The sequence below is a fragment of the Schistocerca gregaria genome, chromosome 6 (genome assembly GCF_023897955.1).
Source record: "Schistocerca gregaria isolate iqSchGreg1 chromosome 6, iqSchGreg1.2, whole genome shotgun sequence".
In the NCBI taxonomy this organism is placed as follows: domain Eukaryota; kingdom Metazoa; phylum Arthropoda; class Insecta; order Orthoptera; family Acrididae; genus Schistocerca; species Schistocerca gregaria.
This window is the reverse complement of record NC_064925.1, coordinates 332,519,232-332,531,432: the sequence shown is the minus strand read 5'-3', so window position 1 is coordinate 332,531,432 and position 12,201 is coordinate 332,519,232. Positions and strand designations below refer to the sequence as shown.

At 44.3% G+C, this 12,201-nt stretch overlaps 1 protein-coding gene across 6 annotated transcripts in view; it reads left to right on the top strand.

Moving 5' to 3' along the window:
* Positions 1–12,201, top strand: part of LOC126278964 (muscle-specific protein 300 kDa) — a 1,270,985-nt gene that overhangs the window by 632,707 nt on the left and 626,077 nt on the right. For 4 of the 6 annotated variants that reach the window (XM_049979257.1, XM_049979258.1, XM_049979259.1 and 1 more), the window contains exon 1: positions 9,052–9,640. The exons of 1 other annotated variant lie outside the window; for it this stretch is intronic. In XM_049979257.1, coding sequence (XP_049835214.1) covers positions 9,103–9,640 — 538 coding nt within the window. In that variant the 5' untranslated portion in view covers positions 9,052–9,102. Of the gene's footprint in view, positions 1–9,033; positions 9,641–12,201 lie in introns of those variants that run through there. One more of the 6 variants, XM_049979254.1, reaches the window with a different exon arrangement.

Below are 12,201 nucleotides of genomic sequence, written 5' to 3'. Positions count from 1 at the left end.
AACTCCTATCCTAAAATAAAGTTGTTACCTAACTTTCTGGACTTGGACTTTAACTTGAAAGGTGTTTGTATTTGCTGTTAAAAAGATTCTGCCTTTTCCATCGGTACTGATTTGATCTCACATTACTTGCAAACGTAAAGTTCGCTACCTACGTTTGCGGCCATTGAATAGTCGATCTAGGCTTCTGCACGCTATGTTTGTATCGGGCTAGGATACAAAACTTTGCTTCTTTGACTTTCTAATCTCTCTGAACCACACAAAAACATGAAAATTTCTGAAGATTTTCTTAAAACGTAAATGTGTTAATAATTTTTGACGGAAACAGAAGGCAGTCAGTTCGACTCACCCACGTAAGTTTCGAGTTCTCTACTTTGTACCACCATTTCCTTTTCGCTATCTAATAGAGCCGCTGTTTTCTGCAGAAGTTGAGCACTTGTTTTTATGCCTACTAGATCCGTTTTCCACTCTGTCCTTGTCTCAGTTGCTTGCCTCACTTGCTTATGTGGTAATAAAGGGATATAATTTATAAGACTCGTTTTAAATCATTTATCGCCGATGTAACCATATCCCCAATTCTTCTTTAAATTTTTTAGAAGTGTGTGTGTGTGTGTGTGTGTGTGTGTGTGTGTGTGTGTGTGTGTGAGAGAGAGAGAGAGAGAGAGAGAGAGAGAGAGAGAGAGAGAGAGAGAGCGCACTTCCCCTTCAGAATAGCAGAATAACCGCTTAATAAGCCTCTAAAAGTTACGCGATCTTCCTTTGTATTTAATATCGCTAATTCATATTATAGCACAGACTCTTGATCCGCGAAAAACTAGCTGTGATTCTTCAGCCAATCAAAATTCCTTGTCGGTACCGTGTCTGTAGAGAGTTTTTAAACTTGTGTTATACATTTGCAAGAGTGGGGTAGAATCTAGATTATTTGTAACACACAGGAGAATTTGGCACAGTTTCGCTTTCGTTTGTTCAGCAAAGACATTGCTTCACTCGGAGAATTGTCTTAGTAGTTGGTACAATGTTTTAATATTTGACGAGATTGACAGGTTATGGAGTTTCTAATGGAAGGCAGTTGTTTTTATGTAGAATTAAAGAATATATGAAACAGGGTACATCACCATTAAGTAAGGTAATAAATATGCTTATCCCGCCTGCAGGTAAATCATTGTTTCACTGCAGAGCACATGTTGCAGAAAAAAGCCCTTCGACATTCTTATTACAAAGATTCAGCACTGAGGATTAGAATAGAAAATATTTTTTCTAGCAAGTTTTCGACATAATATTCCAGAATGGTAGAGCACTTGACGGTGAAAGGGCAAAGGTCTCGAGTTCGAGTCTTCGTCCGACACACAGTTTTAATCTGCCAGGAAGTTTCACAATATTCCAGTTTCTATACACAGTGTCTCTCGCCTTTCATTTCAATAAAAAAGGGTCTTATTAACATCGTTTGATACTGAAAAACATTCCTCTCTCTTCTTGCTAGTTTTGGATCTAGCTGTCGGCTGCACGGTAAGTCGTAAACGAGCTTGAGCTACGTTCTAGCGGCCGACAAAGAAGCACGCATTCCCAGCAAAAGATAAATGAACTTACGCCAAGCCGTCAGACCGGCCATCCAGCATGAAATATTCCGGATAAAGCCAGTGTGCGAAGCAGCAAAAAGTGAAATCGATTTAAAAGAGACAGAAAGAGAGAGAGAGAGAGAGAGAGAGAGAGAAAGAGAAAGGGAGAGGAGACTAATAAAGTTATGTAGTTTCATACAATAATCAAACGGCTGGCATTCATTATGGAGCACTGCAATATGGCAATTAAAACATTTACGCTGCAATCTGGTTTCCAAGCAGGGTGTTATATTTATTTAGTAGTCGATAAATCACTGGCGGCGGTGATAATTTTCTAATTGTGTCTAGCTGTCACAGAGATTATAAAAACTCTGGTGGAGATGTGTACACTGCAAAAAAATGGGCGAAGCGTTCAGCTTATAATGTTACATAGTCAGTGGAGGCATTCAGGTATATAAAGCGTTTAGAGCAGTTTATCTGATCATGAGTATAGTTATGGCATCCGAAATGTGTGTGTGTGTGTGTGTGTGTGTGTGTGTGTGTGTGTGTGTGTGTGTGTGTGTGTCAGAGAGAGAGAGAGAGAGAGAGAGAGAGAGAGAGAGAGAGAGAGATACTTCCGAAGTTGTGCAGGACGTAGTTTGATGCACGTAGATTTTCTGATTCTGCCAATTCATAGCTACAGTCGAACAGGAAATGATTTATGCTTCAAATGGCTCTGATTACTATGGGACTTAACGTCTTAGGTCATCAGTCCCCTAGAACTTAGAACTACTTAAACCCAACTAGCCTAAGGACATCACACACACATCCATGCTCGAGGCAGGATTCAAACCTGCGGCCGTACCGGTCGCCTGGTTCCAGATTGAAGCCCCTAGAACCGCTAAGCCACTCCGACCGGCAAATGATTTATGCTGGCTAATAACATGCACTGTGGAGGGAACTGGTGGAGTAACTTTTTTGGCAAGGTGCAGCTTTCGCGTTACCTGCTGATTTTCTGGCTGTTCGATACAAAGAACGAACAAACGTAACGGTAGAAACAGTTATGTGAGATAAATGTACACTAAGGTTCCAAAGTTCAGAAGCGCAATACCATGTTCTTTGCTAATTTCGGGTACCATTAATATACTCATGATCAGATAAAAACAGAACACCTTGAAGGACTAGAGATGAGACGTGCATATTCCCAGGACATGTACGTTAGTACGTTCTGCCAAAATGATTAGCGTTTCAACAATGTAGACCCGCGGGTTCAAGGACAACAGTGATATCGCGGTGCAATATCACCTACCGGTAAGATGTGCCTGCGGCTGTTGTCGCTATAGACTGAAGGTAATGGATCAGTGTGACTTGAGCAGACGTGGAGGGTGCCTCGCAGACGTATCCGCGAACCGTACCGGCAGATCAGTGAGTTTGAAAGGGGGCGAATTATTGGCATGAGAGAATGTGTTGTATCCATCCGAGAAATTTCTGCTCGTGTAGGACCAGGTGTTTCGGCAGTGCAACGGGTGTCTGCAGAATACCGTAGAAAACGACGAGATGTGTTAGGTCGCAACACCCAGACCATCCCCACGCCCCTCTCGCACCCGCAGAAGAATAGATACCTTATCGTAATGGCACTGCAGGACAGATCTGCGTCATCTGCAGCTTTGGCGCAGCAGTGTAACGGTGTATTGTCCGTCTGCCTTTGACGAATGTGCAGAAACATGCTAGACGGCAATGGTGTGTGGAACGACGCCACTGTCGACAGGAATGCCATCAGATAGTGTTTTCGGACGAATCCGGGTTCTGTTTGTTACAAAATGATGGCCGCAGACAGGGGGAGTGACGTCACAGTGACTGCATTCAAACAAGACATACAGCGCCAACTCAAAGCCTTATGGTGTGGGGTGCTGTTGGGCACAACCACAAATCAGTTGGTGTGCGTGCAGGACACTACCACCAGCGAATGCCGCCCGCTGTGGCCGAGCGGTTCTAGGCGCTTCATTCCGGAACCGCGCACCTGCTACGGTCGCAGGTTCGAATCATGCCTTGGGCACGGATGTGTCTGACGTCCTTAGGTTAGTTAGGTTTAAGTAGTTCTAAGTCTAGGGGACTGATGACCTCAGTGTTAAGTCCCATAGTGCTTGGAGCCATTTGAGACTACGTGAATGAGATCCTACGAGCCGCGGGGGGTAGCCGAGCGGTCTAGGGCGTCTTGTCACGGTCAGCGCGGCTACCCCCGTCGGAGGTTCGAGCCCTTCCTCGGGCATGGGTGCGTGTGTTGTCCTTAGCGTAATTTAGTTTAAGTCAGATTAAGTAGTGTGTAAGCCTAGGGACCTATGACCTCAGCAGTTTCCTCCCATAAGGCCTTACCACAAATTTCCAAGATCCTACGACCAATAGCCATACCCTTTCTACACAACACCCCAAACGCTATTTTTCAGGAAGACAATGCACGACCATATGATGCTACTCCAACACGTGCCTTCTTAGTGTCACAGAATGTCATTCTTTTTCCTTGGCCCTCCAGACCACGAGACTTGTCGCCAATCGAAAACGTGTGGGGTATGGTGAAACTACGGGTGCACTGCTGCGACCAAATGCCGACCACCACAAATTAACTTTGGAACCACGTGATTGCAGCATGGATAGCTATACCATAGTTCCCCATTGACACCTGATACGCGTCGGTGACATCACGCATGGAAGAAGTTATCAGAGCCCATGACCCATGGCCTACTAGGCAATAGGACACATGCTGAACCGAGGTGACTGAAATGATAATCATTTCTGCAGAACATACTAATACACATGTCCTGTGAATGTGAAACTTCTATCTCTAGTAGGTTTTTTCTGAACATGAGTCTACTGTCACATCCTATCCTTATAATTAGACTGACTGAAATGTTGCCAATCAGGAGGAATCAATAATGACAGTGAATTAGTAATAGTAATGGAAAATTGTAAAAATATAAAAGCAAAATATAGGAGATGTAGCTCAGGTCCAGTCGGAATCAGACGCTACATCAATGCAAATAAAGAATCGTTCCAAATAATATCAAAGTAATTGTTACGACTGCGCTATTTTAAAAACTACAAGAGGGAATTATGATCTATGACACTGATGGTAGCAAACAATCCAGACCAGCAGTCTTCACAAGTTATTGCCCTTGGACCGATATACAGAAACGAAATACCCAATGTTGAATTCATGCTCTGCTAAACCAATATATAAAACAATGTGATCCTGCAATGGGAAAAATCCTACAGCATGCAAAGGAAAAGTCTACAGATCATTTCACCTATATACATCTCAGCAGGAAAGGTACACAATTCATAAACATTTCAGGGCGTTATCAGTAAAGGCTGCATTTATGAAATATAAGTTTGCCCCACCATCAAACACACACACACACACACACACACACACACACACACACACACACACACACAGATATAGATCGATGTCTTAGACATACCAAGCTACACTTACGGAAAGAAAAGGAAAGGAGAGATATACCACTTGCACACAGCCAGACATACAAAGCTACACTTACGGAAAGGAAAGATGATGTACTGAACTGGCTGACAGAGTAGGGAAACGACAACAGATGGCCTGTTGACAAGCCTGGTGGCTTTAGTTGCCAGCTGTCTACAAGTGCTACAATCTACAAGTGACACCACTTTCTATCGAGAAACATGTGTACAAATTTTTGAGAGATATTGGTCCTCGCCATAGATTTTATAAGTTCCCGTGTTATTGCTCTTACTGTTACTAGCAGCAAGTGCCTGGAAGTGTGTGTTTGTATGAGATATATACCCTAAGAAGGAAAGAAAGAAAGAAAGAAAGAAAGAAAGAAAGAAAGAAAGAAGAACCTTTTGCTGTCTACATTTTCTCTGAAGGAGATCAATGAACAAAAGAGATCTATGAATACATTAACGCCATCACAACGATCCGATAAAGAAAATAATGACTTTTTGAACATTTGGTAAAGTATAATAAATTGATAACGAATTAGTCTCAGACTCCAATTAAATTCTCTTCAATTTTGTAATGAAATGACCGATTTCAAGACTTCTATCCTGACCTGTAGCCATTGAACAATCATAAGTTGTCAGTGCATTATTACACAATCTCATTGCATATTGACTGTGTGTTCACAAAGTCCTCGAACTGTTATTGCCGTGAGATGAATGAACGTCGTTACGTTCAAGTAAAATATCTACATAAAATTACAATTTCATATAGTTGCAGGCACGGAATATTTATGCAGTAATATTATCCACTTTATGTATTTTGATTATCATATAATAATTTACAGTGATTTATTCACACACACACACACACACACATTTTGCGCCAAGAACAAAGTAAAACACTGTGATTAAACAGGGCAACCTCTTATTTAAAAAAAAACTATATAAATATAAAAGTTGTATCTCTTCAGTTTCTAAAATACCATGCTGATGTTCTACTACTGAAGTGTTGTGAATATCTATTGAATAGCCCCACGCCTTTGCGATCATCTTATTTACGACATGGTGTTATATCACCTATTGACGACGTTTATGGAATGTTCCGTCCGTGACAAGTGAAAACTGTGTCACATGCCCTTGCTTCATAAGACACTGCGGAGAGGTTTGGAGTTTAATCAAGCATATTGGTACAGCGTCTGGTGATCAGGAAACTTACTCGACCACCTCTCCTCCCCTAACTGGCCAAATGGTGGCAGCGAAAATTTCATGCATCACCAGTAATCGAACCAGGTTACCACCAGATCGAGCGCCACCGCACGGGCTTGCGCTAGCAACTTTTTTTCCGTTCACTGTTCTCTGCAGTTGGTCGGAGGAGGAGAAGTCATATGACACCTGTTGTTGATCGTTGAATATTTCGCTCAGTTTTTTTTTTTTAATTACAGAGTACAGCCAGCCCTCTGATCGAACACGCTGAGCTGCTGAGCCGGAGTGATCTCAGCTATGGAGACGGGTGCTACAGAAAATACACAGATTTCTTAACATCGGACATTATCTCGGCATCAAGTACGCTCGACTTTCAAGTAAACCTATGCTAGGTATACACTTAGATTTTGAAGAGCTTTGAATATGCTGTAGTTTAGAGCAAAATAAGAGATACGTATTTATTTATACATGCTCATACGGCTATTAAGGGGGTATAACACTAACTTGAAAAGAAAATTGAGTTTAGTATTTCTGAATGAATACTGCTGAGACAGTAACAGATTTAAAAAAAACTTGAAATAAAAGCTCTATGGTTTTTTTTATGTAGTTTACGACGCTGCACTGAGATTTGTTGCCGAGCGGTATTGGGCTCTGCAGTCGTGGACTATGCGGCTGGTCCAGGCGGAGATTCGAGTCCTCTCTCGGGAATGGGTGTGTGTGTTTGTCCTTAGGATAATTTAGGTTAAGTAGTGTGTAAGCTTAGGGACTGGTGACCTTAATAGTTAAGTCCCGTAAGATTTCACACACATCTGAACATTTTTAGATTTGTCGAAAAAGTAGTATTTTTTTTTTCTAAATCCATTCTCCCCAGTATTTGGCTTTACATTACGACATTTGACTGATCGCAAAAGCGTATACCATCGTTAATACAAAATTCAGCCATATATGATGAAGCGAAATTCCAACACTGCATTTGTCAGAAATATCACTATATCACTGTACGTGGTGCTTTGGTTTTTTTTTTTTTTTAGTTGTTTGAAACTCCACTTTCTAGAGAGGGCGTTTCGCCCTCTTAATGGGCATATGGGCACGTATAAAAAAATGTGTTTCTTATTTTGCTCTACACGAGGGCTTCCCAACGTGTGCTCCGCAGACCCCTTAGGGGTCCGCCGGCTCTTTCTAGGGGGTCCGCGGCCACCTTTCACCAAATTGTGTAAAATAATGAGTAAAATCATTGAATAAAAATGTGAAAATCAGATCCATCACTATTTTTTCCTGTGGAAAATATGTGTATAGCATTCGAAAGTTGGCAATAACATTCGATCTTTGGCAATAATATTTGACAGTCGGCAACACAAACCAAAACATTGGTGCGGCTCCCGCTGTCGGAGGTTCGAGTCCTCCCTTGGGCATATATATATTTGTGGGTGGGTGTTGTCCTTAGCGGAACTTAAACTTAGGTTAATAGTGTGTGAGACTAGGGACTTATGAAATGGTTCAAATGGCTCTGAGCACTGTGGGAATTAACATCTATGGTCATCAGTCCCCTAGAACTTAGAACTAGTTAAACTTAACTAACCTAAGGACATCACACACATCCAGCATCACGTAGGGACTGATGACCTCAGTAGTTAACTCCCATAGACTTTACATACATTTGAACATTTTTCTTCGGATTTCACGAAAAATTACACACACACACACACACACACACACACACACACACACACACACACACACACACACGCGCGCGCGCGTGCGCGCACTTTAACAGGGCGAAACGCCCTCTCTAGAAAGTGGAGTTTCAAACAACTAAAAAAAAAAAAACAAAGCACCACGTACAGTGATATAGCGATATTTCTGACAAATGCAGTGTTGAAATTTGCGCGAATGCTCCTTACACAACAGTTGCCAAACAGTGGGAGTGAACAGACCACAGGCGGCAGGTTGTCAACAGCGAACAGTTTGGACGTGGCGTCGATTGCTCTTGGAGGAAGGCAGCTCCAATGTGTGAAATGTCAATTACCAAGTAATATTAATCAGGCTATAGTGTGTTGAAGAAAGGAAGTAAATCCACTAGTAAGTGTCTGGATACAGTGGGAATTGGATCGTTAGTTTCAAGTTGTTTTCATATCTCTCTAAACCAAAGACTATTGATACTCCGTGGGGGGGGCGGCAATGGGAACATGGCATTTCCATTAAGAAGCTTTCAGTTCCCATGGGCTTTGCTCTGAAATTTAAAGTTCCTGTGTTTTTGACTGACTAGGGGTCCGCCATGGATTTTCGACTGAAGAAGGGGTCCGCCTGCTAAAAAGGTTGGGAGGCCCTGCTCTACACTATTACACCTTCAAAGCCGATCAAAATGGAAATGAGTCTCTTGGGTATGTTTACTTGTTAGATCTGTGTGTGAATTCCCCCAAGTTGGACAGATGCGGGCGAAAGTCTGCAGTGTGGTGCCATGCGCCTCGTACCGGAACCGGACCATGACCTCTGACACTGTAGTCGAACGAGGCGCACGCCGTGTCGCCCGAGTCTCGTCTGCTCCGCGGATGCTACGAAGTTTGAACGGGGCAGGGCGTCGCCCCGGCGAGGTTTCTGGGCTCGTGAGCCCACTCGGACACCGCGGTCGCTCTTCTATCGGCCGTCGCAGAGTGTTCTAGTACGAGAGAGGCGCTATCAGCTGGCCGGCAATGCAGGTCCCTGTCGGTACCGATCGATGTGCGCGGTGGCCTAGTTGCCGGGGGCAGCGCACCGCGCGCATGCGCAGTGTGGCCCTCCGCGGCGACGGCCGTCTAGCTGCAAGGGGCAGCGCGCCGCCAGTCTCGAGCCGACAGCCGGACAGTGTTGTCGAGTAGTTCATGCGGTAGAGAGACACACAAACCCGCTCGCCATGTCGGAGGACCCCGGCGGCGGAGGAGGAGGAGGAGGCGGCAAGCGCCTCAAGGACCGCGTCACGTTTTACGAGCGCGTGTGGACGACGAGGGGCAGCGGCGGCGACGCCCCCGAGGGCGGCCTGGTCGACGTGGCCGAGGTGGAGCGCCGCATAGCCGAGGAGCGCCGCCGGCGCCAGGTGGAGGCGGCGGGGGCGGCGGCGCCGGAGGCGGTGGCGGCGGCCCAGCAGCGCCTGCTGCGGTCGCCGCTGCCCGAGGGCACCGTCACCACGGTGGAGAAGGTGACCGAGGAGGGCGGCTCGGCCGGAGGGCCCCGCATGGTCACCGTGGAGCGCGTCACGGTGCGCCGCACGCTCGCCGAGCTGCCGTCGGCGTCGCCGCCGCCGCCGCTGTCCAAGTCGCCCTCGCTGGCGTCCCTGCGCGCCGGCGCCGGCGCCGAAGACAGCAGCGACGGCGCCGAGTTCCGCAGCATCGCCGCGCGCCTCGAGGCCGTGCGCAATCGCTCTCAATACGACTCGCACATCGCCGAGGTCAAAGGTCAGCACCGCCCGAAAGGCCGCTCTCCCGAAAGCCACCCTGCCATTAAATGACACAGATCACACTAAAACTGTCGGCGGCGCAAACTGCCATCTCGCTGCGGAGACTGCTTACTAACGTGATGATAATCACAGCAATATTAACAGTTCCTACCACATACACCCTTAAGCTCAGCAGACGCTGGCGTCGCCTGTAGGGGACACGATGACTGTCAGGAATCAATATGAAGACAAACCGGTACAAATCGCGTATTATTTGCTGCATTACTAATTTCTCTCATCAGGCACTAAAATCTTCAAATATTAACGGCCTCGTCGCCATCGTCACTTCGCATTGCCGATATTCCTGAGCAGACGTTTGTTCCTGGCACGTGTTACCATCAGGGCTCGGTACCATCACCACCATAGTATTTTAATTTGTGTAATTATGGAGCTCTGAACCTTTCACGCCTTGCCATGTAAGTATCGAATATCTGAAATTGGTCTTGTCTGACGCAGAAAAAAATTAAAACAGTGAAAAATATGAGACTGTAGCGGATTATCTGTACCTTAAGTAATTCTTAGGCCACATATCACCAGCATAATATCTATGTCCCTTCATGAAGGTGAAAAGGTGGTATAAAGCCAAGTATACACACCATATGGAATAAGAAAATTACTTTCCACCAACTAAAAATACATCTCCTAATCTGCGAATTTCTTCTTCTTGTCTCTCTCTCTCTCTCTCTCTCTCTCTCTCTCTCTCTCTCTCTCTCTCTCTCTCTCGCCCCCTGTATCTCTCTTCCCCCGGTATCTCTCTCCCTCTCATGGTACTTACATCTAATGCATCCATCATCCATTGGTGGATAAAAATTTCTTCCAAAATACTCCATCTATTAAGATCGTCTGCTTTTCGGTGTTATACAAGTCCTTATAATCAGCTCTGACTCCAGAAGGAACCGTTGTGCTTAGCATCTGTATATTATTATAAGGGAGGATAACATAAATAATACAATAGATATAATTACATATTTTTTGGTGAACGCTAATAGCCATTTTAACGACGATGATTCTTCTACCTCGATTCTTAATCTCGCGTGATAACCACGAAAAGTAAGACAGCATATGGAGACATATAGTAATTTCTCTCACACTCATTCGCCAACGCAACATCAAAATCGGGAAAAGTAACACTACGAACGACTATCCACCGTACGTTCTACTCTAATTTCCCCATTATTTACATTAAATTTATGTACTTTGACATACATATGTCCATTCAGGTATGTGCTACCTGTTTCCTGATGTTGACCATCTATCTTATGAGAAATCATCGCCTAGTTGTTTCTTAGCACAAGAAATACTTCCTTCACTTTGTCTCGCCAAATGCCCCCCCCCCCCCATCTAATTATTCTGTTTCATAGCAGTCACTATCACATACTGAGCTCCACAATAAATTTTTTCAGAACATAGTGTTCCAGACCATGAGCTTTGACTTTCCTTGTGGCCTTTCTTTTGCGTTCTTGCCAATATAATAAAGTGTCTTAGCAAAAATCTCTCCATTTTGTTTCTCACACAAATTCATCTACCATCACGATGCCAGGAATAAGAGACAAAAACTGATGAAATGATAATGAAGATTTGGGACTAATACTTTGTCCAATTGGGCTTCAACAGAGAAAAAGCTGCTCCCAAGCAAGAATCGTCGGAAGGTGTCGGTTGTGGCCTCGAGATGTGAACCTTACCGGATTTTTGGGTAAAGCATGGAGACCTAGATCGTGTCGGATGGATACAAGTCTTGTGTTACCTCTTTGCTGCGCACCTAACGTTGATTGCAGAACCTAGATACTGATGCAGAGCCATTAACCGTATGTTCGGTCAATTTGTATAGTAATTAACTTTGGACGCAATACCCCCCTATTACATCTCCGGTTTATTGACTAGCGAGAACTGCTACTCTCTAAGGCAACAGTGAGCCACGACGATTAACCTGACAGTGCGTCACTTAAAGAAAATGGATTACCATTCTTGCTCTCCTAATCAATCAGCCTCTGACGGCAGTTAACGTTATTAACGAAAAATTTAAGTTCTGTCCATATCGAAGTAGCTCTCATTGCTACAACGGCAGGAAGAACCTCATTACGGAATGGGAAATATGTAGGCCTACATACTTACTAATTCCTACAGTATTGTTGCTATACCTACCAGATACCACACCCGAAGACCCTTTCGTTACTGACATCTTTTTTATACTGCGTCTCACATATATTTTTATCGTGAATTCAAGATATATTGCTCGTGAGCGATTACGTATTTAATACGATGTTCTTCCCAGGATTCCTAGCTGCCAAGCGATTTATTGACGGCTGTTACCAACAGCTTTAAGAAAATAGACCGACATATGTTTCACAGACGACTATTCGTAAACCTATTAAATATGTCTGTTTAGAATTACTAGATGTATTGATGAAACTCCTTGCCAAATAAAAAAACTGTCGTCGGATCGGGACTCAAACTCCGAACCTTACCTTTCGCTCTTATTTTTGGACAACATGGTTGTGGAGAGAAGCAGCGATTAGCTGA